At 54.9% G+C, this 27,899-nt stretch overlaps 3 protein-coding genes and 1 long non-coding RNA gene across 14 annotated transcripts; 1 reads left to right on the top strand and 3 right to left on the bottom strand.

Moving 5' to 3' along the window:
- Positions 1–1,632: 1,632 nt before the first annotated feature.
- HOXC5 (homeobox C5) lies at positions 1,633–4,514 on the bottom strand. Its single transcript, XM_067696810.1, has 2 exons — positions 3,416–4,514; positions 1,633–2,714 (listed from the first exon to the last, which is right to left on the bottom strand). The coding sequence occupies exons 1-2, from the start codon at positions 3,867–3,869 to the stop codon at positions 2,500–2,502; spliced, it is 669 nt and encodes a 222-aa protein (XP_067552911.1). The 5' UTR covers positions 3,870–4,514; the 3' UTR covers positions 1,633–2,499.
- A 1,738-nt stretch (positions 4,515–6,252) lies between these two features.
- On the bottom strand, positions 6,253–19,995 carry HOXC6 (homeobox C6). Of its 11 annotated transcripts, XM_067696798.1 has the most exons (5): positions 17,334–19,241; positions 14,447–14,520; positions 13,532–13,694; positions 8,143–11,903; positions 6,253–7,421 (listed from the first exon to the last, which is right to left on the bottom strand). In XM_067696798.1, the coding sequence occupies exons 4-5, from the start codon at positions 8,540–8,542 to the stop codon at positions 7,114–7,116; spliced, it is 708 nt and encodes a 235-aa protein (XP_067552899.1). In that variant the 5' UTR covers positions 8,543–11,903; positions 13,532–13,694; positions 14,447–14,520; positions 17,334–19,241; the 3' UTR covers positions 6,253–7,113. The 11 variants fall into 11 exon arrangements, with proteins under 11 accessions (XP_067552899.1, XP_067552905.1, XP_067552907.1 ...); XM_067696804.1 differs by lacking the exons at positions 13,532–13,694; positions 17,334–19,241 and adding an exon at positions 19,429–19,994 and having other exon boundaries at positions 8,143–8,488; XM_067696806.1 differs by lacking the exons at positions 13,532–13,694; positions 17,334–19,241 and adding an exon at positions 19,429–19,994 and having other exon boundaries at positions 8,143–8,368.
- Positions 6,809–12,691, top strand: LOC137202005 (uncharacterized). The gene is made up of 3 exons (XR_010932435.1): positions 6,809–6,929; positions 8,600–8,770; positions 12,552–12,691. It is a non-coding gene; the product is annotated as an uncharacterized lncRNA (long non-coding RNA).
- Positions 19,996–23,900: 3,905 nt separating the features above from the next.
- On the bottom strand, positions 23,901–27,545 carry HOXC8 (homeobox C8). Its single transcript, XM_067696797.1, has 2 exons — positions 26,974–27,545; positions 23,901–25,608 (listed from the first exon to the last, which is right to left on the bottom strand). Exons 1-2 carry the CDS (start codon positions 27,407–27,409, stop codon positions 25,316–25,318), a joined length of 729 nt encoding a protein of 242 aa, XP_067552898.1. The 5' UTR covers positions 27,410–27,545; the 3' UTR covers positions 23,901–25,315.
- Between the last annotated feature and the right edge of the window lie 354 nt (positions 27,546–27,899).

Below are 27,899 nucleotides of genomic sequence, written 5' to 3'. Positions count from 1 at the left end.
GTCCCCACCCCTGGCCAGGGGCGATGCATCCCCTCACCCCACCCCACTTCAACCCCGGGGAAGAAGCGCAGGGCCTCGGCAGTCAGGGAGGCTGGGGTGGGTGATGGTGGGCACCACGACCTCTTTCTTAGTTAACTGTGACCCACTGGAGACACCAATGCTTCTCCACGCTTCACTGCTCGCCCAATAGTTTTACTCAGCATGGAGAAAAAATTAAAATAACTCCCTGAAGAAAATTACACATTTTATTTGAGAGAAAGGAGACAGATGAGCTGGTGCAGGGCTGGGCTGACTGCTGAGCGCTAGTGGAAGAGAGACATTACAGGCTCCCTCACCTGGCCTGAGTGTAGTGAGAAGGGGAAGGGTGGAGCCATGGGTGCAGTTCAAGAAACATGTGTGGAGACCTCCTACGTGCTAAGCATGGGGTGAGGCAAGGCTCTTGGGTCTTTCAGAAAAAAAAAATGACAGACTGGCAGCTTAGGCAGTGGGATGCAGAGGAGTCAGTCCTTACAATAAATCCAAGGAACATCAACGTTAATAATCATAAATATTCCCCTTGCCCCTCCCCAAAGCCTCTCTGCTCCCTTTCCCTCTTGGCTGCTGGAATAGACTGCTAGCCCAGATCCTGAACTGGCCCCCACCCCCAGTGTGGGGGGCCTAGGCTTGGCTCCAGGAAATCACCCCGTCGTGGGAGGCGGGAGGGGAAATGCAGTAAAGTTTTATGAACCCTTCCCGCATTTGTTTCTCCTATAAAGTACTTCCTCCCCCGTCCCATCCCGGGAGCCTGGGGCGGAGCAGATCTTTGGCCTAGGCCAGCCTCAGGCACCACCTGAATTATCTCCTTTTCCCCTTCCCTTTAGCTCCCCCTCCCCCTCCACACAAAATCCCAGAGACTGAGATAAATGATGGCAAACAGACCCAACTCACGCACTGGTCTATGCAGCTCCTTTCCCAGCTAATTGCCCTGCATAGCCCTAGGCCCTAGGAGGTGGGGAAGACAGTCTGAACATTTCCTGCCTGGGAGGTACACACTGCAGGTTGCCCGACTGCTTCCCCACCACCTTAGAAGCGCCACACACCTCCTCCCGCGGCGCCCCTCTACTGAGCAGTACCAACTCTTTCTGAGCATCCTTTGGGGACCAAATAGGCCCCTAGGCTGAGGGCTCAGCCCTTCCTCTATGTCCAGCGAGGCCCCGGGACCACCACGTAGCCCTGAGAGAGCTCTGCACAAGCCCAGAAGGGCCTGAGTCTGAGCACCGTGGAGCCATGGGTCCCTGGTCCCTGCAGATTAGCTCTGGCATGCTGTGGGGCCGCTGCCAGTCTAGAGGCCTCATATCCACCCAGCCAAAGTGGGAGTGGGTGCGGAGGCCTGAATGCCTGGGGCAGCCACAGCATGGGAAAAGCCAGTACAGACGGCTTGGGTGCCCTCCCCTTCCCCGAGAGGTCCTTCTTGGAGCCAAGGATTGGGAAAAAGGCTCAGTTTGACCTTCCTCTTCTCAATACTCCTAGAGGCTCCTAAAAATTCTTTTAAAGGAGAGGCTTAAAGGCTGTGGGCCTCCCCCAACACCCCATAGCCCATTTAGACAATTTTCCCCAATACATGCCCCCCAAACAGAGAGGAGCCGCTGCATCTTTAGTCCTGTTCTCTCTTTGTCTTTATTTGATATGAGAAAATATAGTTTCAGGAAAGACCTGGAGTCAATAAATAGTTGGACCACAGCGATGAGAAGAAGGACACCGAACGTCGTGGCAGGGACTACTGGGGCAGCCAGGAGCCTCTAGGACCTTTGCTGGGGTCCAGTAGCAGGGAACCCCAATAGCTGAGCTAGCTAGCGGTCTGAGGCTGGGGGCCTGAGAGGGCATGCAGAGAGCGCAGGCTGGACAAGTTCCCGGGCTTTGGGGTGGGGGGCGCAGGTTGGGAGAGCATAGGGCAACCAAGGGCGCCCTAAGCAGACAGTCAGTCATCTTCCCCCTTTCATATGCAAATCATTTAAAAAATGAACATCGAGTTTAGTGGCTACAAGGAAGCACCCCGAGTCTGGTGCCGGACTCCGCCAGGCACAACCGTCCTCTTACCGAGCCCGCAGCCGGGAACAAAGGAGAGGGCGAGGCCGGAGGGTCCCGGCGCGGGGCCTGAGGCGCCCGCAGGGCCCACCTGAACCCCGGCGGCCACGCTGGGGCAGGAATCCTGAGAGGCAGCCCGGGCCGGGTTCGCTCAGCACCGGCCCCTATGCCACAGCCCTCTGGGGATCCTGCGGAGAGCCTGCCCTGGGACCTCGGTGCTGAGCAGAACCGAGGGGAGTCCGGGCAGCGCGGGCAGCCACGCGGGAACCTGGGGTCGCTGGGGATGCGGAATGCCAAGGGAAAGAGCTTTTGTCTGTGAGGCCGGGGAGCCGATCCTCCCAGCCCCCGCCCTATACCGAGAAAGGAAAACCGAAAAGAAAAGGCGCAGGGACCGAAGCGGGCTCGGGGTGCTCCCGGCGGGCCTCTCCGCTGCCTCTAGAGAGCCTCTTTGCTTTTCATTTTGGAATCTTTCTTCCACTTCATCCTGCGGTTCTGGAACCAGATCTTGATCTGTCTCTCGTTGAGACACAAGTTGTTGGCGATCTCTATGCGCCTGCGGCGAGTGAGGTAGCGGTTAAAGTGGAATTCTTTTTCCAGTTCCAGAGTCTGGTAGCGCGTGTAACTGGTTCGGGACCGCTTGCCGTCAGTCTCTGGAATATAAACCCCCCAAGCCAGGAAGGGGTGAATAGCGTGCAGCGCCCCAGCTTCCCCATCCCAGCCCCAGGCCCCCACCAGCGGCCGGAGGGAGAAGACGCGAGCGGGGCAGGACAGGCCCGGCGGGCCGCAGGCGGGCCCGGCCCAGCCCAGCCTGGCCCCGGGAGAGGCGCCTCCGCCCGGGCAGGAAACTTTCAGCCGTAGCCTTCACTTAGCAGCCGGAGGGACTGAGGGGGTGGGGGGGAGAGGGAGACCCAGGCTCGGACCGAACAATAAGCACCCTCGAGATCCGAGCACCGGGGACCCCCCTCCCGCCCCTCCCAAGTCGCTGGAATCTTCCGGAGCGGCAAGCGGCGGCCGAGCCGGCTCCGCAGGGGAGGGAGGAGGGACCGCGGGGGGATCCCCGCTCTTGGAGCCCCGCGCTCCTCACCCTTCAGATCCCTCTATTTTTTTAACTCCCTCCCTCTCCCCCCAAAATTGAATATTGCCTTTTATACACGTTTTGTTCCTATGATCCAATTATGTCGTCGTAAATTTGGGCGCACACAGCCTCTAAGCCTTTTAGTGGACAGTTTTACGAGCCATTGATGCCTGGATCGTAAAATTTATGGCCGCAGGTTTTTTTTCTTTATTTGCCCCGCATGGCCTATAAAACCCAGGCGGACCCGAGCGCGCAAAATGAAGTCCTAAAGTTTACCGTGGCTCATGTGCAGTTTGGTCATCCACGGGTAAATCTGTGGCGGGGCCGGTGGCTGGCTCAGTCCGGCGGGCTGCCCTGTCTGCGCCTGCTCCTCTTTGATCTCCCCACTGCTCTTAGCTCGCTCCTCCAGCGCTGGGCGAGCCGCCTTCTGACTGTACATCCCGGGGTTCAGAGGAGCCGCTTCATCTCTGCCCAGAGCGTGTCCCGGAGCGGCCGCGGCGCTGCAGGCGGGGCGGTCGGGGTGAGCCCGGGGGTTGGCAGCCATGTCTACCCCGTGGAGAGAGTTGGAAGGCGCAGGCGGTGGGAAAGTGATGCTTAAGTCCAATCCGCCGTAGCAGTACCTGGATGCCTGCACCTCTGAGGCCGATCCATAGTTCCCACAAGTTTGCATGTTATAGGCAGGGATATTGGGGCTCTGCTTATAGAATGAATTGGCTACGTAGGAGCTCATGGCGGGGAGGGCCCAAAAAAAAATTTCTGCACCCTTTTTGATTAAGGGTGATTTGTGACTCTTTGAAGTTGAGGGGTTTTTTGTTCTCCAAAGTGCACAATTTATAGGTGGAGATATCTCTTTCTTTATCCTATGCGCTCTTCCCAAATAAGGGAGCCTTAAATAGAGTCACGTGACTCGAGCGGCCACTCATAAATTTGGCTTGATGACCTCCGGGAGGTTAGTGATGGAAGCCGGCGAAACGCATCTTGATATGTTGGCAAAGCCCAACCAAGGGGGAGAGGGAGTGAGGGAGAGAGAGAAAGAGAGAGAAGGGGGAGAAAAAAAAAAAGGTTCTTGGAATTGGGGGGTAGGCGGGACAACGAGCCCACAGCGACACCTGGTGCCTCCTTGGAGGAATTGCAGCCTGGCTCGCTGGCTGGCCTTCAGGACTCTGGATTTTCCACGCTGTAGAGGAGAAGCTGGGTGTTGCTGCAACAAACCACTGAAATGGCCTTTTAAATTGTATTTCATTTTAAGGGGAGATGAGGCTTCACTAGGATGCACAGAGGGTTTGTTCGGTTTTTTGTTTTCTGTTTTTTCGGGGTTTTCTTGGGTAACGGATGGCCCCATCCTCCCCAACCCCGGGGCCTTTCAATGTTCAAAAATGGCTGAGGGAAGGGGATTGAGGTAGGAGAGCCCCTACCCAGGCCGGAGGGGGCTTATCTCAGTTTCTCTAAACCAAGGGTCGAGGTCCCTTTCCTTTGAGGCCCCAGAGCCCTGATACTGCTGAGGAGGTACCTGTCAGCCTGAGAAAGTGAACCCAGCCTCTGCAGAGGTAGGCAGGATGCCCAGGAGTAGGGGTCCCGAGTGGGCAGAACTAGATAGGGGGCTCATGGGACTGAGAGTGCTGGGGACTCTGGGATGAGCCTGGAGGTGAGGAGCCAGGGGAAGATGAGTAGGCCTCCTCACCATGCCAGGGACCCCAGAGTAGCAACAAGGCAATTTTCAATTGTGTGACTGGGTGGATGGCTAGCTGGGTGGGTAAAGAACCAGACACAATGAACTGGAGGACTGCTCTGCATCCCTGGGTATGACCCTGGTGTGGTACCCATGCCAGGTATTTGGGATGGAAAATAGATGTTAATTGAGGGCATGGAGAAGCAAGATTCAAGCTTCCACAAATATTATATGAGCAGGGCAGAGGAAAAGGCCTGTTTTGCGCCCTTTGGAGGAAAGGCCTCTGGACCAGGCTTTCCAGGGACCTGGGTTCAGAAGGTCCACAGGAGAGCAATTTCTGAGCTATCTGGAGGTGTCCAAAAGGATCTAGCTGGGGGTGGGGGGATGGGGGTAGGCAGGGCAGGCGCCTGGGCCACCTTCACAGCCTGTGACCAGGGGCTCCGCAGCCATTCGGCCCCTTTACATCCCCCCCTCCCCTAGCCCCAAGTCTTATTCTTTCCTGCCTGTCTCTCCCCGGGAAATATCCGCCCCGGCCAGGAGAAGCCCCCCTCCCGCCCCCGCTGGCAGAGGCGCTGGAAGGGGCGCTGGCGGGGGATCTGGAAGGTCTGGAAAACTGGCGGACTTTTTCCCTCTGGGAGACCCCCTCACTACCTCACCCCCTAGGTCCACTCAGGTTTCTCTGGCTGGGCTTAGGAGAGAAGGCCTGAGCTGGGGAAGGGCTAGGGTCTGGCTGCGCTCCTCACCGGCCTAGTTTGAGGGGAGAAGAAAGAGTAAGGAACCAGACTGGGGCTGGCGCTGTAAGGAGGAAGGAATTTGGTCCCGGCCACGTCAGGAGTCCCAGAGCAGGGGAGAGCTCAGTTTCCAGGCTTTCTTTTCCGAGATGTCCTTGAATCGCTCAATCTCTGCCGAAGGGCTCGGGTCCCGCGGTCTCCTCTTTCCCTCGGTTCTCCGCCTCCGCCACGTTTCGCAAGAGTCGGCCTGGCGCGGGCCGGGGGCTGCCCTGCTGGCTTCCGGCGGCGCCTCCCTCCTCGCTCCGGGGAGTGGGCGGGGGTGACCTGGGGCCTGGATAATGCGTCCTTTCTGGCCTTTGGGGCCCGGGGTTCAGAAGCCGAGGACCCCAGACTACCAAAGGCAGGAAGAAAGGCCTGTGTGGGGCCGGAGACCACTCCGACCAACCCGGGCTCCCACTCTACCCCCAGTGAAACCCCGTGCGGCCCTTTTTGCGGGGCGAGGGCGTTGCTCTATGTGGGGAACCCGGAGAGGCCTCCCAGCCACCAGCGCGATCCCCGGGAGAACCGGGAGGCAGGGCTGAGCGCCGGGCCGGGCGAGGCGCGTGCAGGGGGCCGGGGGCTCGCAGGAGGCGGGCGGACGCGAGAGCGCACGGAGCCTGCTCCAAGTTTCACCCCGAGGCCGGAGGGCGAGCGAAGTAACAGAAATCCCGATATAAACTTTTAAAAATAATATCAGTTTTATTAAATATTCGAGAACGGATCCAGAGGTCGGATTTATACAGGAGGGTAACACGACGGGATTTTTAAAATTTATTATTTTTCTCCTACCGGCTAAACAAACGTCATTCACTATTTTTTCTCTCTTTTTGTACTTTTCCCTCTTTTTTTTTTTTCCTTTTTAAGATGGGATTGGAACACGGACGGTGCTAAACATAAATATAAATACAGAGACCACAAATACAGCTAAAAATATTCACACAGAAATGGTCACAGTTTGTAATATGCCATAATGATCCCCAGGCTGCTTTAAATACAATTCGCCTGGGCTGGGCATTTGCTGGGGCAGAGGGGCCGGGCGGGGGCTGCGGGCAGGCCCTGGGGGTTGCTGTGGGATCACCACGCGCCCTACTTGGGCCTCCCGCCCTCCCCGGCTGCCACGCCGGGCCCTGAGGCCTGGGAGCGGAGGCCCCCGGGCCCGGGAGCCGGCTCTCTGCGCGGGGGCGGGGGTGGGGGGCGCCGAGAGGGTGGGAGGCCAAGTCCTCGTTTGGAGGGAGATCTGTGGAGTCTGAAGCGAGGTTCAGGCACGAGCCCCAAGGCCTGGGCGAGGGAAGGGGCCTGCAGACGAGCCGAGAACGAGCTAGCGAGGGAGCAGGAGAGGAGGAGGCGCCTTGTGAGTCTGTGCGGTGAGGGAGGGGGTCCAGAGCTGACTTTTCAGGTCCATATTTGACTCCCTAATTTTGTCTCAGGAAGTCCAAACATCAGTTGTGCCAGTGATAAATACGGAGTGTGTGATTAGGAGGGAGTTGCGGGGAGCGAGGGAGCAGGAGAGAGAGGGGTGGCAGGGACAGTCCTGGTCACTCTTTCTGCTTCTCCTTTTCTGTCTCTTCCCGCTTTTCCTCTTTTCCGCCCAGGCTGTCGACCGCAGCCCCTCCGCCGCCCCCTGAGAGCGTGGACGTGAGATTAGACTCTTTTTTCCACTTCATCCGGCGGTTCTGGAACCAGATTTTGATCTGTCGCTCGGTCAGGCAGAGCGCGTTGGCGATCTCGATGCGCCGGCGCCGCGTTAGGTAGCGGTTGAAGTGAAATTCCTTCTCCAGTTCCAGGGTCTGGTACCGCGAGTAGATCTGGCGACCGCGCCTCCGGTCCGCTCCATAGCCGACCCCTAGAGATCCGGGCACAAAACACACTAAAAACAATCAGCAAGGCATCCTCCGCAGACGATTTAGCCTAGCACAGCCCTGACCCTCCCAACTTGGCCAGCAACTCACGGGCCCCCTCCAGCCTTCTCCTCTCTGCCCTGTCTCCACCCCCACTGGGGGTACTACAGCCAGGATCCCAACTTCATTCAGTCCCCCCCCCGCCAGGTTGGTAGGTGGGTCCCAGAGAAAGGTGGGGGTAGGGTGGGGGACAGAACAAGGCAGAAAGCTGCAAGTCTAAAAGCTGATTTTTGAAAAATCCCAAACATGGGGGATGCGGCCCCATTTCTGAACGACTGGGTTCCCCCCTCTCCCCAAGCGCCCTAGCTCCTTGGAAACTTCTCCCCACTTCTCTGTCCCCTCCTCTCCCCCTCCCTTCTCCTCAGCCTGACTTGACTTTGGGGGGCTCCCCCACCCCCTCCCCTCATCCCCTGCCCTGTTCCTGCCCCCTCAGCTCGCCTTGGAGCCCTCCAATCCGTCAGGGGCCGAGGGGGCCAGGCCCCTGCGAGCAAGCGGGAGGCGAGCAGAGGGGGCAGAAGAGGGGGCCCTGTCTCGGCGTCGGCGAGGAGACGAGCGTGATTGTTTTTATGGGGCCATAAAAAACTCTCTCCGCCCGTTCTTCTAGGGAAGCCGGTCATAAAGCCAGTTCAGTTTATTTAATTTATATCTCGGAGCTGTAAAACTCACCACTGTGCGAATTCATTCGCTGCATCCAGGGGTAAATCTGGATACTGGCTTTCTGGTCCTGGGGCGCAGTCCTGCCCTGCTCAGAACTAAAATCCTGAGCGATTGAGGTCTGTGTGTTATGTCCTAAGGTGTTTTGTCTGCAGTTTGAGAGCATGTCTTTCTCCTGGTAAAAGGAATTAGATCCATAGTCATACGGCCCTCGGCTGGAACTGAACACGACATTCTCCTGTGGCGAATAAAAGGGAGTCGAGTAGATCCGGTTCTGGGCAACGGCCGCTCCATAGGTCGAGAAATGCCTCACTGGATCATAGGCGGTGGAATTGAGGGCGACGTTGGGGAGGACGTCCTGGCCCCCGGCGAGGTGGCAGGATAAGGAAGGGTTAGTGAAGTAGGAATTCATCCCTTTGCCTTTACCTGGTCGGGCTATGATTTCTTTAATATTTATTTCTGTCTCCAGTTTGTACTCGGAACTAGATGGTTATAGGGACGGCTCCAATCCAGGACAGACAAAATGACAAAGTCAGCTGACCCCCTCCCAGCCAATCGCAAGCCAGATGTCAAGAAGGGGGAAAAAAATCGCTTCTGCTTCTGTTGATTCCCTAGTTGAGACTAAGTGTGTGCTTTGAAAGTAAGACTTGGATTTCTTTTAAAAATATATACGTAAGGGAACTGATTTGAGGGTGAAGGAAGGGTGAATGTCCCCGAGCAGGGCCTTGGGGCCCAGAAAAGGAGAGCTGCACTCCCAGGAAATCTCTCAGCTCCAGCTAACTTTGCTGTGCTGTAGCCACCTCCAGGGCTGGAGAAATCCCTGTATTTTCAATCTGATTTCATCTTTTATATCTGCCCCCTTCTAAAATTACATCTTGATTTCTCCATGGGAGGAACTCCCTCCCAGCTCAGGGAGATCCCCAGAAATCCTACAGGAAATCCTGGCTTGATACTCCATGGAGCGGGTCTGCATCATTAAACCAGTATACTTTTCCGAATAATTTTTTTAAAAAAATCAAAAGTGGAAAGAAATTGCATAAAACGTGGTGCTCAGAGGGAGGAGAGTCTGGGGTGGAGGGAGCATGCGGGGAGCGCCTAAGTCTAAAGAGGGAAAGAGTGAGACATCAGGGTGCAGTGGCAGAGCTGAGGTGTGCAAAGCAGCCATGCATCTGCTTCCTCTTCCTCCTAGCCCCCCCCCACCCCCGTCTACCTCCTCCTCAGGACCCCTTTTGGGGGAAACTCATAAAGCATTTTTGCCTAAAAAGGAAGATTTATTTTAAAAATAAATAGGAAAGGAAGAGAAAAAGTAAAAGGTGGGAGGGAGAGAAAAAAAGGAAGAAGAAAGAACTCTGAGAGTCTTTCTAGACACATCAACTCCTGTTTATGTTGGTGAGAATTTATGATTTAGAGCCAGCCAGGGCCGTTGGGGTAATTCACATAGGATCCAGCCAGAAGGAGAAGGCCGGCGGGGTTCTGATGGATACTGAGTGTCTTGCAGGCTCAAAGCCCCTGCCCAGGTCAGAAGCCCCTGCCCCCTCGGACTCTCTGTCCTGCCAAGGGAGGTGCCCCTGGACCTGAGCTCTGGGGCTTGGAGATTCTAGCCAAGGTTTCCCGGGGTGCTCTCACCCAAGGGCCGGCCACACCTAGTGGGGCCGGGCCTCTCAGCAGCCCCCTGCCTCCATTTTCTTCCCACCTGGGGGCTGAGAATAAGGAAGAGGTTAGGAAAAGGCGGCTGTGTCCGAGGCTTCTGAGGGCGCCGCAATGGGCAAACAGAAACAGCGGAAGGTGTGCAGATGTTCTTTTTTTTTTTCCCCCTGATTAATCCAAACTTATGTTGATATCGTAACATAGGCTGAAAATGCTTTGAGTTGAGAAAGAGGGGGTCAGTGGGGCAAGCGAGGGGAGCAGTGGAAGCTCATATTTTCGCCTCACCATTTTTTGGTGGTGGTGGGGGAAACTGGCTATAACAAGAACCCGGATGTCTCCGGATTTTATGATCTTTTCCTTCTGTGTAACAAAGCGGAGTAATCAATGGGTAGCAATAAAGCCATAAACGGGACTACGCTGGGAAAAAAACTCGTTTATTCATCTGCTGTAACGTTAAGGTTTCCCTGGAGTGTCGCTAGGGGGGAAAAATAAAGTTTCGAACCCAAAAGCAGACTGTGTAGGAGCTGATGGAGACAACATGTTAGTTAATACATGAACCTCGTTACGGGATGGAAGAGTCTTCCTGCGAGACAATTTGTGTTGGCTTTTAAAAATACAGCCCCAGTCCTTCAGAAAGGAGGGAAATGTGTTGGTATTTAGGAGGGCAGGGGGAAGGCCCCTATAGTTATTAAGGTTCCCCCTCTTGGACCATACTTTCCTCTCCCCAAGGAGATGAAGGTGAAGCGTAGAGGAGGATTCTTAAATTAAGGAAGAAATTTTTAGATGAGTTGTCTCATTTTGGGGTGCCATGGCAGGTACACAAACAGACACCAGCGTGAGCTGCTTTTCGCTCTAGAATCCAGCTGTCCTCGAATTGAATTCGTGGCATGCCTGGGCAGTGGTTTCCAACAGCTGGCTGGGGCTCCAGGCCCCCTGGAGGGCAAGAGAGAGAGGGAGAGAGAACTAGGGAAGGGGTGGAAGATCGAGGGGGCTGAACTAAGGAGCAAGTCAGTGCACCCCTGGATACAAGTAGCCGCTCTCAGAGTTCCCATCCTCAATTCTGCCCTAAGGGTAGCAGTGTAACACGTAAAAGAGGCCGGAAGAGAGAGTAAATTCCCTCCCCACCCCCACCTCCTTTTCAGAGAGAGATTGCTAGAGGGATAAATCATGTCAGTGATATTTCCTTCAAGATATTAAATTGTTGCAATGTACAACAAATTGAATGATGGAAGATAGGATGTCTTAATGAGGTTTCGCTTTCAATGAGTGTTGATTTTCTACGTATTTTAAAATCTCTTTCATGGGTGGGTGGGGGAAGGAAGGACCTTGAAAGAAAGAAGGGGCTTCTGGGGAAATGTGCTGCAGCTCCCCAGCAAGGATGCCTGGGTTTCCTTGAGCCCCTCCTAAACAAAGTCTGGAGGGGAAAGGGGCCCCAAAGTTGGGGAGAGTCTCCTTTAGGGCCTAAAAGCGGTGGGCGCGGGAGTGGGCGACCTGAGAAACAGAATGTAAGTCTCAGCCCTGGAAAGTTAAGTGTTTTATTACGTCCCTAAACAGAGGGCAGAGACTGAAAGGTCTCACCGATTTATAATGATCAGGAACCAGCTGCTGGGGGAAAGAGGCAGAAATGCTGGACGGCGGGGGGGGGGGGGGGAGAAGGGGAAGCAGAAATACAAATAAGATCCCCTACTGCTTAAAGACTTTCGGCAAAATTAATTTCCAACACACTCTTCCCCCATCACCTTTCATTCCTGAGGAATGAAGCCTTTTTCTTTCAGTTGGATCTTTAATTATGCAGCTGAAATTTGCTGGAAGGATTCGCTCCAAGGGGGGAGAGCAGGTCAGATGAGCCGGGTCTTCCCTCCATTGGATTATATTTTCCTTTTTTCATTTCATGATAATTTTAATGTTTTGGCGAAAGAACAACTGTCTGTGGGGGGAAAGCTGGGACTTGGGTTTTTCTAAATATATTTATATTTTCCTGTTAAATTTGTCTGAAAACAATTATGGAAACTCATCAGCAGAAGCAAGAACAGATGTTTTATTAAAACTGCAGTTGAGCTCTGTAAATGCGCACAGGTCCTGGGAAGGAGGGGCGAGAACTTGTTCTTTGTTTCTATACAACAAGCCTAGAGAAAGCAGAGAACACCCCCCATCAGGCCCATAGGTCTCCGACTTGGTCTGTCCCCTTCGGCCTCCGGAATCAGGCATCGGAGGGGGTTTGGCAGAAAGAGCGGTTCGCTTTCAGAGTTGGAATTAGTGGATTCAAAACCAGAATTCCAAAAACACAGAAAAGGAATAAAGGCGGAAAGTTGCCCGCTCCCTGTTTCAGCCACCCCCCCCCATCCAAAACACATGCTTTTCATGAGTGCTAGTTATAGGAGAGAACTTACAGTAGGTGCCCTGGGCCTGAGTGGGGGGCAGTCATTGGTCTGGAGTCCCCAAAGTTGCATTGGAGGCTGGGCACTTGAGGGTTTCCCAGGGCAAGTACAGGGCTCCTACTCCAGCCCTACCCCGCTCCAGGCTGGGGGCTGCGGGCCTGTGTAGCTCTGAACTGGGGAGAGGGTGGCTGGGACTGGACGCTGGCCCTGGAGGGGTTCATGGGCAGGCCTCATCTTGCCTGCCTTTGCTTTCCACTCTGCTCTGGGAAATATATTAATTTCTTGGGTAAGGGTATCTGAAGTGAGAGGGATGAGATCTGGAATTTTTATTGGGGGACAATCTTCTCCAGAGGTCCTGCTTAGTTCGTATTCTGCCAGTCTTCTCTCTCTCCCCAGATCCCCCAACTCTGCACCGATGTCTGTGACTCACCCAGCCTCGCACACAGATACACACACTCCATTCCTGGCTGCCGGCGCCACCAACTACAGCTCGGCGCCTCTGGAGGCTGCTAAGGGACGTGGGCACTGGAGCCGCAGGACTCAGCACTCGGCCTGAGCGCCTGTCTGCCTGGAAACCACTATAGCTGCCGACCCACCCCTTCAATCCTCGACTTCCAGGGCGGGAGAGGAGCCGTTGCCCCACTGGTCCCTTTTGTGCCACTGGGCGAAGGCTGAAATCCCTCTTGCCGAGAAAGCCGAGTTTCAAATTGTTCAGCTCACCTCACAATAGCACTGTTTGGTTAAGGCTTTGCTGTTCTAGAGTGACTGCTCAGTTGGCCCGACTGACTTATGATTGGATTTTTTTTTAATTTAAAAATTAAAGAAAATAAATCCTACTCCAAATGCCTAGTGTTTTGTGTACGAGCTCCTTTGATCTCCACAGAATCCGGAGTAAAAGGATTGCAGAGAGAGTTTCCTAGTCTGCCAGATAGCCTGAACACGGGGAACTGTGTCTGCTTGGGGAGACCAAAACAGAGCTGACGCAAGGAGCCCCCAGCTTCTCAAAGATCCAGTGGGGAAATCGTCTGAGCTCATACCTCCCCATACACACATTGCATTGCAAAAAAGAATGCTCTTTCGTCTTGCAAAGTTCAGGCATGGAAACACTTGGAGAAAAGTGAAATTTGACACACCCAACCCGGAAATGGATCCCATTTGGGGGTGCTGATATTCTGGGGACAGGGCCCAGGCTGGCTAGTTGAATGGAGTTGGGGGTCAGCAGGGAGGGGGGAAGGAGGAAAAGGCCAGATGGGGGCATGTCAAGTGCCTGAGAACTGCCCCAAACACCTCAGAGGCCTGGGCTTTTGAGCTGAGCCGTTGAAAGGCTGCCCAAGCTGCTTTTGCTTTATTTACAATTAAACAGAGGAGAAAGGTACCTGGAGGGCCGCCGCTAACTCACGTCATATTTTCTCTTTTCCCTCTCTCTGTCCAGATTTCTGCCTGACCTTTCCTTATCACCACTCCACTCAATGCTGCTACCATTAGCAGACACAAACTCCCACACCGGCATTTGTTCGGCTTCTCAATTCACTTCTCTGGCTGAAGGTTCAAAAGTAAAATACGTCCTCAGCATCTCTGTCCCATAACACTCAGCCCTGAGCCCCTTTCGGCTCCCTCTGGAAGAAATCCTTTTTGGCTTTGGGCGCCTGGCCGCCAAGCCTCCCACCTCTATCCCAAGCAGCTGAGCATCAGCTGAGGCGGGGGCATACAGAGAGACTTCGGACATAGTATCTCATCCCCACTGGGAATGGGGAGGGAACTCTGAGTGACATTTCAGGGAGGGAAAGCAAGTAGCCGTCCTTGGCCCAGGAGGGAAAAGGAAAATCCAGAATATTTTTGGCCCCCAGAATAAGGGCAAAGGATCCCCAACTTCCTGGCTTCTCTTATACCCCTCCACACCGAGCACTGTTTGGACCCCTTTTGGAGGTTTATGAAAATTGTAAAGTTCAAGAACAAGGCATTTATGACGTCACAGCGAGTTGTCACGAGGAAATTGTAAATGTCATAAAAGTTATGTACGGCTAGGTTCTGTGTGTGGTTCCCCGCCTCCCCTCACTTTGTCTCTCGCTTTCCCCTTCTTCCCCTGGTCTAAGTTTTCCCACTTGAAAATAAAATGTTATTATGTTCTAGAACAATAAGCCAACAATGAAACATCATCCTCATTTCCCTATAAATAATTTTATCCTTTATTGTTTGCAGACCTAAAAGAACCATTTAATCTGCGCTGGCGAAAAGAGGGAGAGAGATGGGGAGGGGGGGAGATTGATTTCAGAAACTAGAATATTACTTACTTCAGTGAGACTCTTTCAGATTTGATAGCCAGGAGCAAAATTAGAGGCAAACAGCGGCCTCTCCGACTCTACACCTGGTGGGATTGGAGATTTATAGGATCTTTAGTGAAGGGGCAATTTAATTTTGTAGGATTTGCTTAAATTCACTGCTATTTTGGGGGGCTGAGGAGAAGGGAGGGTGAGGGAAGAGCGACATGCTTTATCTAGCTTTATGAATCCGCCAACGTTACCCTGATTTAAAAACCCAACAACCTATGTCTCAGGGAAAACTCCTGCAGAAAGGAGTGAGGTGAGGGGGACTCAGCTTTCTCCATGAGTGTGGCCCCCTTAACCAAGCAGTTGCCAGGGGGAAGGAAGAAAAGCTGGAGGCTGTTCTGTCTCTCCACCACCGGGACACCCGGAGGTTTATGGTGTCCCCATAATTCCCCCCACCCTATAAACAGCTGCCCTATTTTAGGATGATTTCTGCTTCCTCCCCTCGGAAAGGGAGAGTGAGGGAGGTGGTAATGGCGGGAGCGGGGTGCCGGAAAGGGGAGGGAGTTCAGGATAGCGCTGTACTTTGTTCTCCGGGGTGAGTTTGCTGGTTTGGCGGGTTTCTGACGCAGGGTGGCAGCAGACAAAACAAGTAAACACCTCACAGACACAATAAACAGGGGCGGCTGCGGCGCCTGGCAGAGGCCGGGCGAGGAGCACACTTTGGGGGTAATGTCACCCTGGCACCCGGGGGCCGCCCAGGCCTAAAAGCTCAAGGCCGCCCTTGGTGCTGGTGGAGAGAAGGTGGGAGAGAGCTGCACGCCTCGGGACCCGCAGTAAGTCTGGACAGGAGATTCTGGGGAGAAACCTGATCACCTAGGGAGTGGAGGTGATCTCCCGTCCTTACTTTCTTTCCTGGGCATTTTAATGGACATTTATACTCCCCCCACCCCACTCTGTCTTTCCCTGGGCCCAGAAGAGAGAAAGAAGGCTGGTTAATTCCCAGCCCTGGCCCACACTCAGTGCTTTAAGCCTGCAGGCGGTCAGACCCAGCTTCTTCTGCCCCATCAGCCATCTCCCCGGTTTAGGTAGCAGGGAGGATTAAAATAAAGTCCCACCGGTAACCAGATCTGGGTATTTGGGGAACTTAGAGAGCCCCTAATCTGCCCCACAGATGACACAGGCAAAGCTGGGGCCCCGTGAGCGGCCAGGGCGAGCAGGGGCGGGGGAGAGATGCTCACCACACCCCTACCCGTCTGGCTGGCTTTCCCCGCGGCCTCTCCAGGCACCCTAGCTGGCAGCCGCCCCAGACCACCGCCCAGAGGCCACCTTATTAAGCACTCCAATCCCCTCTGCCACCTCAGCAAGGCTTCAAGCACCAGGGCCCAGCGACTGCTCAGAACGGCTCACAGGCCTACCTCACCCATGAAAGTTTCCCACCGAACTCACTTTCAACACAACCGGGTTCCCCTGCTAAAACGGTCCTGAGCTGGGGAAGATTGCAGGGAGGTGTGGAGAGAAAGCAGAAGGGAGTCAGTCTTTCCCCAGCCCAGCTACTTGGACAGCGAAGGCAATAAGGTCTGAGAAAGCCTTTGCGGCATCCCTCGGTTACTGACACCCACATACTCCGATTCCAGCACGAACACATTTTCAGCAGAGCACGCACAGAGGGCACCCAGTGCCTCCTTGAGCCCATGCCCATCTAGTGAGGGCTAACAAAATTTCGCAGGCACATAAAACGGTGTTTGAGTGAATACAGGTATGGCTATATACAATTAACCATTGAGGAAGTATGAGTCTGTACATATTCATGCGTAAGTCTGCGCCTGTACATTTCAGCCTCTACCTAATAAATGTATAAAAGCTACCAAGTCTGGTTTCGGAACACAACAGCCAACCCAACAAGGCCGCCTCCTCCAAACAAGGTCTCATTCTTCGTGGGGATCACAACTGTCAGACCAGGGAGAGAAAGGGTTTGCTTTGCCCATTTCTCCTTAGCTAGGAGCTGGTGCATGAAATACAGCCCGTGGCAGGACTGACAAAGCCCCGTAAGGGGCAGGCCTGAAGTGCCCAAAAGAGTGGGCTCAGAGGAGACTGCTGGGGGCCCTGGGCTCCAGGGAGCGTCACCAGACCCTGACCCACAGACTCAGGGCTTCTGTCCAGCCTTAGTTCTGGGTGTGCAGAGTCCTTGAGCCTGATGCTATTCTCAGCTGCCCGGGCTATTATTAGACAATCACAGCAGTGCTCTCCCTCTCTAAGGACCTTGTCTGCAGGGAATCTGGCCTGCAAGGAGGCTGAGGGCTGCCAAGGGTGGCCCCTCTTGTGTTTCAGTTTGAGCACCATCGAGGGAAAGAGAGAAGGGAAAGAAAATCGAAAGTAAGGAGGGAAGGAAGGGGCTGGCATCTGGGGCTGGGTTTTTTCCCTGGCCAGACTAGAACACAGAAAACCAGGGCCAGTCACTGTTGCTATGCTGTCTCTGCATCTCTCTGTGTCCTGAGGAGGAGTCTAGGGGTGAAGGGAGTGAGGGCCTGCGGGACCCTAGCCAGGAAGGGACAGAAAATCAACTGATAAAAATATTATATAAGGACATTTCAGGACGGTGCTGTTAACCCGACAACCACGAACCCTAGCACGCTGAAGTCTCACCAGCCACGTTCGGTTAGATCCCTGTAGGCCGAGGGGAATACCCCAGCCTTGCCCAGGCCCACCCCTCCAAAGGAAGGGGGGCCCTCTAGTATTCCAGGCGAACCCCTACTGGCCTGAGAGGCCTTCTCCAGAAACTGTTGTCCTCAGGGGTGAACAAAGGAGACTTGTCCGTACTCCCCCCCCCGCCCCCGTCCCCCAGCAAATCAGTGCGGCCATCTGCAAGGGTGGGGGCAGACAAAATACAGCGAAAGAGAAATAGAGGCCTCACCGATCGGCGGTTCCCACAGTACGCCAGGAGAAAGGCTCCCATTTTCAGGCTTCCGGGGCCCCTCCACTGGCCCACTGTACTCCCCTTGCCCTTTGCAGGTCGCACGGACTCGGGGCCTCGGCGGCCGCAGCCTGGCTCTCCGGGGCGTCAGCCCCTGGGCCGCGCCGAGCGGCGGGAGAGCGCGCGGCCGCCGGAGCAGGCGGCGGGCTGGGCCCATTTGGGAAGAGCCAAAGCGCTTTTCTCGATCGTAAACAAGGAACGCGAAATTAGCCCCTCGGCAGACGCCTCTGCCGACACACACAAGTCCTACTGGGGGTGGGGGGTGGAAGGGGGAGAGAAAATGCCATTTCTTCCCCCGGGAGAATACCTCCTAGGCCTTTATGTCGGCTGCGAAAGGGGAATTTTGGGGGGGCAGGAGAGGAAGGGAAGGGGATTGTGGGGGTAGGGGAGGGAAGATTCACCGTCAACTCGGGCCCAAGGGGTTTGATTTGAATGCAGTCGAATTATATTTTTAAGAATTTGATAAAAACAGGTTATCCACCCCCTCCCCCCCCACCAGGCGACCGGTCGGGGTTTAAACAGGAAATCGAGGAGTGATCCCCTCCCCCACTCGGGCTCGGCGGAGAAGCCCAGTCGCGCGGTTGGAAGAGGATGGGGGTGGGTGCTCTTGGCTCGGACTGGAGGGGACTCTGGCCCCCAGACTCTCGGATCTCTCCAGGAATATGCACCCCCCTCCCCCAGCTCTGGGGTGTGTCTGCCTGGGTGTGTAAGCGATTGTGTGTGCATCACCGCCCTTTATAAACAGAAGCTCACACATATAGGTGCCGCCTCGGACCCAGGCCAGGGAGCAGGGCGGGGTCATGTATCAAGCTGCAACACATTCAGGGCTACGTACATTTGGAAGAAATTAAGCCACTGTGTTATGAAACCATGTGTGTTGGGTTAGGACTATACAACACGCCATTAGCACCAATTATTAAGAAGCTCCCGAGCGCCCGGGACCCTCCAGGCCGCCCAATTCTGACGTCCCTATCCCATGAGCCAGCCGTGCCTTGAGTCCGCACTGTCTCCGCTCACCCAGGAGGCCCCGCCAGCGAGGCCTGGTCCTGTGCCCACCCATCCTTGGGCCTCCCCAATTCCCACCTACGCCCCAGACAGGGCAGATTCCAGCCCAGAGCAGCCAGGCGACGCGGATGAAGCAGCCCAGTGGATATCCTGGGTGGGGTGGCGGCGGCTGGGGGTGGGGGACTCCGGGCCGCGGGGAGAGAAGGCAGATTGGCCCCCTTCCTCCAAGCACAAGATGGCTTTTGAGTACCGAGTACCGAGTCCCCCAGCCCCACCCCCACCCCCACCCGTCCACCCGCAGTGCAGAGCACCTCCCATCTTTCCATCCGTTCGAGTGGGGGTGGGAGCAGGGGTGGGAGCAGGGGTGGGTAGACGCTCTCCCCTCCGCCGACGCGCACCAGCCACCAGCCTCCCCCCTAATTGCCAATTAACAGGCCCAGCCGCCCGCCTAGCCGCGCTCTCTTCCTGCTCATCTGCCCGGCCCTGGGCCCGCACTGCGCATGTGTGAGCTCTAGCGGTCGCGCTCTCCCGGAGACAGGGAGGAGGCTGCGGAGCAGGGAGGGGGCGCTGGAAAGTTTGTTTGGGGGTTGGGGGGGCAGACTCTGCTCAGGGAGCAATGGTTACAGCCTACAGGTTCTCTCTCCTGCCCTGAAGTTTGAGCTCCGGGCCCCCTCTGTCCCAGTCCCATTAGCCAAGAGGCCGCAGATCTATAAAACGTAGGGACATGGTCCGCGCACTAGACCCAGGCCTTGAGCCCCACCGGTGCAGTCCTGTGCCCCCCCGACCCCCAATTTCAGCGTACAGTGACATAAGGACAATACACTTCCCCCACTACCATATTCCAATTTAACCCAATTTCTTCCCCTCCCTCCCCTTCCCCCCCCATAATTGCCCACGCGCCCACCCTCTAACCCTCTCGCCAGCCCCCTCTCCTCTCTAACCAAGACAAGCCGCTGCTGTCCTTATCTTGAAACCGCCACCCAGTTACGGACCATTAGTTACATATTTGAACCAATAAGGAAACACTTACCGGGTGCTGCTGTCACTCTCCCTCTCCCTCTCTCTCTCTCTGCCTCTCTCTCCCACTCTCTCTCTTTCTCGTCTTCCCTCATTCTGTGCCGCTGCCGAGACTGCTTCAGCTCCACATACATATATATACTTTATATAAATTTAAAAATAAAAAAGAGTAGTCCCAATAATCAAAAAGCCAAATAAATTTGAAGCAGAGTTGCGAGAAGGAGGCAGGAGTGAGAGCCTGGGAGAGGGGAGGGGCGGAGGCAGCTGCAGCTCCCTATCTCAACTGCTCCCGCATTCCTCCTGCCCCTTGGGGGGCTAGAGGGTCGGGAAGGGAGAGAGGGGTGTCCTCTACTCCTGCCTCTCCCCCCACCCCCCTCCCCAGGTGCTTCCAGCTTCCAGCAACTCCATCTGGGAGGAAAGAAATTAAATGAGGGGAGAAAATAATTATTAATCAGATTAATTAAAAAAAAATACTGGTAATGAAGGGAGCGCCCAGCGCAGGTTTCCCTGGCAATGGTTAGGCTCTTACAGGGAGGACTGTTCTGCGGAGCGCTCCGAACGGACAAACCACAATAAAAAGTTCACGTTCATGGATGGAATCCACATGACTTCTTGTGGCCAATCCAACTTGTGAGTCGATCGTAAACTTTTATTACTCAGCTGTAAATTTTCTGCAAACAACCGGGAATGCGATGCATTTGTGTAGCGTGTGCAAATGGGCGCCACGGTCGCCATGTTTACCCAATTCTCTCTCAGAGGGAGCATCCCCAGACCCCCACCCCACCCCCACCCACCGTCCACTCCCCACGGGCCGGGCTGCTCCTGGCTAGCGCGGAAAGGGCAACGGGGGAACTTGACAGGAGAGAAGGAAGGATTCTGGCCGCTGAGTCGGCTGCCTCCCTTTGCCATACCGAATTTTACGTATTTTCCTTAATAAATGGGGTATTAAGGCTGGCTCTGGCAGAACCAAAGCTTTGCAAAGGTTTGTGGCATTGGGGCAGTGCCGGCGGCGGCGTGAAGGGACTGAGAAGGGATTCACTCCCTACCCCTGCTCCCTCCCCACCCCTGTTTTTTCTAGGAAGAGAACAACATCCTTCCCAATGGGGCGTCCGGGAAGCCCCCCCCCCCACTCCACCCCAGCTGGGAACGGGAGGGGCAGGAGGCTGGAGGCCTCATACCCAAGCCTGACCTGGCCACGGTCTGAAGAGCAGAGAGGGTTGAGACCGGTCCTGGGCAGTCCTGTGGAGGCAGCAGGAGGGATGGGAAGTGGGGGCAGCCTCTAGAACCCCCAAAGCGCCCGTCATCCCCAGGTTCCTTTCTCAGAGAAAACGAATGACATTTTTTCCCCAAGACCATCCCTAGTGTCAGGTCTCCTCAGTTCCTAGGTTCAGACGGCAGCTTCCTCCTAATCTTTCTAGAATTAAAAATAAAATAAAGGCCCACGATCTTGGCTCCCACTTCTTTTTCCTTTGGGTGCATGGTCATGTGAAGCCTTTTCTGTCTTATCAGGTGGCCCACACCCACCTGCCTTTTTCAGAAAAATTCTGGTATCTGGGCAGCTGGGACACACCTTGGAGGCTCTGAAAAAGAACCAATTCTTCTCTAAATTCCACCTTCCATGCTAAACACCGAGCACCCAAGACTCCAGACCCCTGATTTTGGCGATGAATCCAGCGTGGGGGAGCCCAGAATAAATTCCCCCACAGAGACTATTTGCCAACCATTCGCAGCCCAGCCACTTTCCCCACCAGCTGGAGATCTGAAGGCGTAAAGTTCTTCCCTTGGTCCCAAATTAAGCTGGCATGGGAACTTCCGTGGCTGGGTGCCCCTACCCCAACCAACAGGGGGTCCCTCATCCCCTCCCCAAACTTCCTCCACAGTAAGAGAAGCATTTCCCTCAGCCGGATGCAGAGACCTCGTTCCTTTTACAAACCCACCAATAAATTTTATAACAGGTAGTTAAAAATTACGACAAGGAAGCGCTGGCCCAGCTTCTCACAATGGGCCGAGGGGAGAATGGGGCAGCACTGCGGGCAGTTCACCGGAAATTTTACTTCTTGTCTGTGGCATAACCTGTCCTGAGTTCGCTTTAACTGGGGCGGGGTGACTCTCTCTAGCCAACACGCGGCCAGTGGGGCATCTCATTTAGGGAAGCTGAGGCTGGGGAGGGCAATCCGCTCTCCCATCTCTCCCAAAGAACCCTTTAGGGCACTCACTACCTCCCTCACCCCCCAGATCCCCTGCGGGCCCGCTACTCCCTTGGCCTCTGCAGTGAAGTGGGGAGGGAGAAAAAATGCCGAGAATTTTCAAAAATGCCAGAGAAACGAATTTGCCCCCCAACTTAATAGCTGCATTATCCCTTCTCTACGGTTGGGGTTAGAATAATAAATGTAGGGCGAAATGAGCGAGCTGCTTCAACTCAGCAGTTTGAAAGATACTATTTTTCACAAATCACAAATAGCTTTCGGAAGCCACTTTGATTGGCTAATAAACAAGTAAAGAATGGGAGAATGTCCTATCTGCTGCAGCCGAATGGTCCTCATTCCGGTAATGGGACGGCGGGAGCATTTGGGAGGACGCGTTTCCAAAGAGAGTGCAACCCGCTCGCAATTAAGTCCCCCCATAAAATGGGTTTTGCCTCCTTTTCTCTCCAAACGAGAAAACAGAGGCGGTGGGCACCAGGGGTGGGGAGTCGGGTGCTGCAAGAGGGGGCGGCTGGAGCTCTCTTGGTCTGGCCCACCCGATGCTTCGCATGTCAAGCGATGCCGGGTGCCAGACGCACCCAGCCCTCCGACGCTGGGCTTGGGGCCACCAGCACTACACAGCCGGGGTTGAATGGGACATTGGGTGTGGCGAAAATTCGGCGAGGTTCTTCGAAGCCACTTAGTGTAGGGTCAACCCACTCGGCTACCGGGCTAGCGATTTGTATTAATAGCAATCAGAAGTCCACATTTAAAAATGAAACGGCCCTCGCCGGCCCTCGGAGTGTGGACGCCTGTGGGAAGGCCTGAGGTCGGAGCGAAATGCTCTCTTTTCAGGCCTCCCCGGCGGGTTGCCGGTGTTTCCCGCAGCAGACGGGGTTACCTGGATGCCCCGCGGCTGGCAGCAGGGACCCCAGGTTCCGAAACATTTCCCCCAGAGCTGCTCAAAGCTGTTCCCGGCTGCCTGCAGCCTGCGCTTCCAATCGGCAGCCTCGCTGGGGCCGCAGGAGTCCCCCGTTAATGACGCCTGATCCAATCCTGTGTTCAGAACCACTTTGAGTGGGAGCCAGGCACCCAGATGCGGGTGAAATTACACAAAACTAGAGTCGACCTGGGCCTAAGTCTGGGAAAATCATTGACCAGGGAACAGAGACAGAGAGAGGGATCTGGCCTCAAAAATATTTCAGTCTTTGGGGGTCTGGTTTTTAAGACCAGAAGGTCCCTTCCCCTCCCCCTCCCCTTCTCATGACTGAATCAGATGACTTGTATCTCTGGAATTTGGTATTATTTGACCAGGATCTTACTGGCATAAACAGATTTCTCTGTCTAGGACCCTCCAGGGAGGAGCGAGAGCCACCTTGCCCCCCCGAGTCCCTTAGCCTTCGACCCTTTATTTTGGGGAATGAGGAGTCCAACGAAGACTGTCCTTCCCCCGCTGTGGCTGGGGTGGGGGACTGTACACTCAGCAGCAGCCCCCAACCCAGGCCAACTGAGCCACATTATAAGGGCAGGGCGGGCTGCCCCACTGCCAAGGTGAAGCCAGGAGCGGGCTTGAAACAGCCAGAACAGAGGCTGGCGTAAGTGCAAGCGGGCTAGGTGACAGCGACGGCTCTGTGCTGGCCACATTCGCAGTTCAGACTGTGGGCCCATGCTGTTGGCATGCCAGTCCACTCCCCTTCTCCTTCCCTCCTCTCCCCTGGGCGTAAGCTTCCTAGCCCCCCAACACTCAGGCTTCTTCCAGCCAAGCCCTCCAGACTGCCTTGAGCCTCACACATCCTTCCCACCCTGTTCATGGTCTAGTGCTGGGTGCTGAGTACCAAGGGTTGGCCATGAGGGGCATGTGGAGATGAGAAAGCACACCATTGCCTCATCCTCATCCTGAGCCCCAGCCCCTGGAAGAAAAAGGCCTAGTTGCCGGAGGGGCACAGGGGCAAAGTTTGGGTCTGGGCCCAGCCCAGGACGAGGAGGAAGAAGAGGGATAAGTGGGGAGAAGACGCCTTCTTCCCATTGGGATCCTGGCAACCAGAAACCCACTTTGTTTGGAGCCAAGGTTCTCCCAAGAGCATCTTCCTCCCCCTCCCCCTCCCCCTCTTCTTCACCTCCCCCCTTTCACCTGCCCTCCCAGTCCAGCCTGCTCCTCTCCACGTGAGTGCCCCCAACCCCAAGTCAAATCAGTGGAGGAAACCTTTACCAGAGTGTTGAAAAAGAAGCAAAAGGAGGGGAGGGGGGTAGAGAATGGGGGGGTGTGCTGGGGAAAAAACAACTCAGTCATTGCAGCTTCAACTATTTTTCTCCTCTTTTTTTTAATTATGACTCACGTATACAATACAAAGTACTTGGACCAGAAACAGGGCTGCTGGGACACAAAATCTACATTCATAGCTGGACATAAAGACAAATGACAAAAAATTATTATTATAGATATATTTTAACGTTTTTTTCCTTTCGAGCACATTGCATAAACAGAGAATTCAAGACAGAGTTTACTATACATTCAGTGCAATTTAGTTCTACTCTACTGGGGTTAGAAGCACAATAAAAGCTCACAGGACCGGCGGGCTAGGCAGTCTCAGTTGTTGGGTTTTTCTTATTGAAAGAAGCAGCAACAAACGACAGCAAAACCGCATTACAAATACTCTCAAAGCGGGATTTCTTCCTATAGGTAGTGATAAAATACGTTGGAGGTTTCTTTCTTTTTTTTTATTTTAAATTTTTTCTCTTTTTTTCTCCCATATTAGGATGTTTTTAAATTTCTCTTTTTTATTTTTTTCAAGATTATTGCAGGTTCCCTTTAGGTAGTATGTTAAAGACTCATTATTATTATCAGTATTATCAGTATTATTATTATTTTCATGATTATGGTGATGTCTGAGTGCTCACTAATGCAGCTCAGAGGAAGCTGGGCCCAACAACAGAAATTAGACAGGAAAGGGGAGGGAGGCATGGGCCCGAGTGACCATGGGATGGCTAGGTAGGATCTTAGCGGGTGACTGCAGGCTCCTATCTACGCCGTGGAAAGGGAGGGGGGAGGGGGAGACCCCATCTGCTTCAGGTTTCCATCAGGTTCCTAGAGAAAGTCAAGGGAGTCTTTCTAAGCGGGGAGCCCCAGGGAGGGAGAGGGGATATTCCTCGCTATCATTTAAAAAATGTCTTTGAACATCTTGCCTTTCTTTTCCTTCCTTCCTTCAATTTTCTGTCCTTTGGGGGAAAAAAAAAAGTCAATCTAATACACTAATCCTAGCTTGAAAACAAAGCCGCCACGAGTCTTCTTCTGCAGTTTGAGGGGGTTCCCCTCTAAAATAAATACCAGAGAAGCAGGGAGGTGGCAGGGTGGCAAGACGGGGCCGGGAGAAGGGGCAAAGACGCCAGGTCTCAGACCTTAAAATCCAGGCAGGACTAAGAAGGGTGGGGGGATGGACAAGTGTGTGTGTTGGGGCAATGACTGAGGCAGAGACTCGGAACTTTTCGCTGTGTCTCGGTCTCCCCCCTCCAGTCCCCAAACAAATAAAGATCCGGGGAAGTCCAAAGGTAATAAAACCCGAGCTGCAAGTATCTGACAGGTAGTTGGGGTTTTGAGTGTCATTCTATTCTCTATAAAAGCAAATGACAGTCGTAAACTTCTCAATTTATCCGCTACCATAAAACGAAACTTCAAGGGAGTTGCTAAAGGCGGGGGGGGGGGGGTCCTCTCTTTTTTGCTCAGTCCTTGTTTTCTTCCTTTTCCTCCTCTTCTTTCTCCTCTTCCTCATTTCCTTCTTCCTCCACCTTCTCCTCGTCTCGGGCTCCCGGCAGTTTATCCTTGTTGTTCTCCTTTTTCCACTTCATCCTTCGGTTCTGGAACCAGATCTTCACTTGTCTCTCAGTCAGTCCCAGGGCGTGAGAGACTTCAATCCGGCGCTTTCGTGTCAAATAAGGATTAAAGAGAAACTCCTTTTCTAGTTCCAAGGTCTGATACCGGCTGTAAGTTTGCCTTCCGCTGCGCCGCCCCGGAGCTGGACAGAACAGAAGCCCAGTCTGGTTATGTTTGGGTGGGGGCCTGGCTTTCCCCTGTCACTCTTCCTCCCCTGAAGTCCCCCCTGTGGTCTGCCCAGTTCCCCTCCCTCCTGCAGAAAAGGCAAGAGTGGAAATCAGGCAAGGGCAGGAAAGTTTGGGGGTTTGTTTTGGCTTGGCTCCACCTTGGGAGGTGGGGGGGCAGGGACTGGGGTCTGTCTGGAAAGGAGGGGCTGGCAGAGGCCAGGGGGGCACTGTAGAGTCTCCCCAGGCCTGCAGTCCCAGAAAACTGGCCCTTGCAGCTTTGTTCACAAGTGCAGAGGGGCATTGGGTGAGCAAGGCTGGGGACAGAGTCTGTTTCCAAAAGGAAGGCATAAGGGCTGGGGGTGAAGAAGTGGGGCTCTGTTCACTGCCCTTCCTCGGATCTCTCTGCCTAATGCTTTTCCAGAAGAAAAATAATTGATCTCCTGGAATGTATCACTGCTTGGCCTGACTGCCAACTGGAGACCAGCAAATAAATCACGGGCCATCCCCACTGGAACTTGTCGCCTTCTCGCGTCCCCTTTTACTTCGAAACTGGGCTCTGAGGGGCCACCCTTGGAGGGGCTCATGACCTGACCTGCCCTGAGGGTCTCAGGGAGACCCCGCAAGCCTTTGACTGGGGACAGCTTGGCGAGGGTCCCCCAGACCACAGAGCTCTCTAATCTGCATGGCCTCCATCCTTTCTGGGACTCTTTTTTCTTCTCCTTGACTCTCTCTCTCTTCTCTCCAACTGAGGGAAGTAAAGCAAAGTTGGGGTAGTGGCCCTAAGGCTAGCTCTCTGAGAGAAGGTGGTGGGTGCCCCAGACAGGCAGAGCACCTGTCCTTGGGGTCCCGCCACCCTCTGACCCAGCTAGGGGAGGGAAGCAGGGGTCTCCCTTCACCCCAAGACAGCCTGGCCACTGTCCTGGACTGAGGCTGTCTGCCTTATGGAGAAACTGGCTTGCTCCAAAGGCTGATAACCTCAGGGTCCCCGGCCCCTTCCCAGCCACCTCCCCAACTTTGACTAAAGATGATGAGAGGGAGAGAAAGAGGGGTGGAGGGGAGAGAGAGACAGACAGACTGACAGAAGTGGAGAAAACGTTTTTTTTAACTCTTTGCACCCAGACACCACCTTTTCCCCCACCTTCACCCCAATCCCCCAGGCGAACTCCGTGCCCCACCCCCAGCTGAACCTCCCAACCTCCAGAAACCCACTCACGCCCGGGGGTGGGGCCCGAGAGAGCCCCAAGCCAGGAGGTAAAGCGAGGGCAGACAAAAAGGAGGCAAGGGCGGGGGGAGACCCCGGAGCGCGGGAGACCAAGGGGGAAAGAGAAAAGGCTTCTCACCGTGGGGTCTCATCCATGGAAACATGAGGCTGGGAGACGAGTTTTGATTTAAGTGGCCTTGTCCTTCGCTACTGTTAGTGTTGGCGGAGGATTTACAGTCGGGATATTGCACCACGCTCGCCTCTTGCTGAGCCCCATAAAGGGACTGTCTGGGGAGCGCCTCGTAGCCATAGAATTTGGAGGCGTCTCCGTGGCAGCTCAGCGAGCACGGGTTCTGCTGGTAGCCCGAGTTGGAGATGCCCGAGGTGCCGTGGTGGAAGAAGTCTTGGACGTGGTGCGAGGCGTGCTGGAAGCCGGGCGCCGAGCCGCCGGGCCCGTACACCAGCGCATGGCTCCGGCCCACGCTCTGCGGGAAGCGGCAGTCGTAATAGGCCGGCTCCAGGGACTCGCCGCCTTTGTACTTGGAGAACAGGGGGTTGACGAAGTAGGAGCTCATGCTGGGCACATGAAAACCCGCCGCCCTCTCCCCTCTGGCTCCCGACTCCCCCGCCCGGGACCCCGAAACTGCCCTCCCCCCGGGGGCGATCCCTAGGCCGGCCGGCTCCCCGGGGCGGCGGGCCGGGCTGGGCAGGTGGGGGGCGCCTGGGTGCCGGCGGGGCGGCGCAGCTCCCGGGCTGGGCGCGGGCGGCGGCGGCGGCGGCGGCGGCGGCAGCGGCAGCGGCAGCAGCGGCGGCGGCTCTCTTCACTGTCGGTAGGTAGAGCTCGCGCTCTCGCACTTAGCTCTTTCCTTTAACAGCCCGGGCGAATTCCTCAGACTCCCGGCGGTGGCGGCGCTTACACGCGATTCGCGTTCATCAATCCACGACATGAAGACAGGCGAGAGGGAGAGAGGGAGAGAGGGAGAGAGGAAGAGAGGGAGAGAGGGAGAGAGGGAGAGAGGGAGAGAGAGAGAGAGAGAGAGAGAGAGAGGGAGAGGGAGAGGGGGA

The sequence above is a fragment of the Pseudorca crassidens genome, chromosome 11, assembly GCF_039906515.1.
Source record: "Pseudorca crassidens isolate mPseCra1 chromosome 11, mPseCra1.hap1, whole genome shotgun sequence".
NCBI lineage: Eukaryota > Metazoa > Chordata > Mammalia > Artiodactyla > Delphinidae > Pseudorca > Pseudorca crassidens.
This window is presented reverse-complemented; position numbering and strand designations above follow the sequence as displayed.

Coding starts and splice junctions, on each gene's coding strand:
- HOXC8 (XM_067696797.1), bottom strand. CDS start 27,409: ATGAGCTCCTACTTCGTCAACCCCCTGTTCTCCAAGTACAAAGGCGGC. Junction 25,609..26,973: donor TCCATGGATGAGACCCCACG/GTGAGAAGCCTT, acceptor TGTTCTGTCCAG/CTCCGGGGCGGCGCAGCGGA.
- HOXC6 (XM_067696798.1), bottom strand. CDS start 8,542: ATGAATTCCTACTTCACTAACCCTTCCTTATCCTGCCACCTCGCCGGG. Junction 7,422..8,142: donor GCGAATGAATTCGCACAGTG/GTGAGTTTTACA, acceptor CCGGATCTCTAG/GGGTCGGCTATGGAGCGGAC.
- HOXC5 (XM_067696810.1), bottom strand. CDS start 3,869: ATGAGCTCCTACGTAGCCAATTCATTCTATAAGCAGAGCCCCAATATC. Junction 2,715..3,415: donor CAAACTGCACATGAGCCACG/GTAAACTTTAGG, acceptor TTTATATTCCAG/AGACTGACGGCAAGCGGTCC.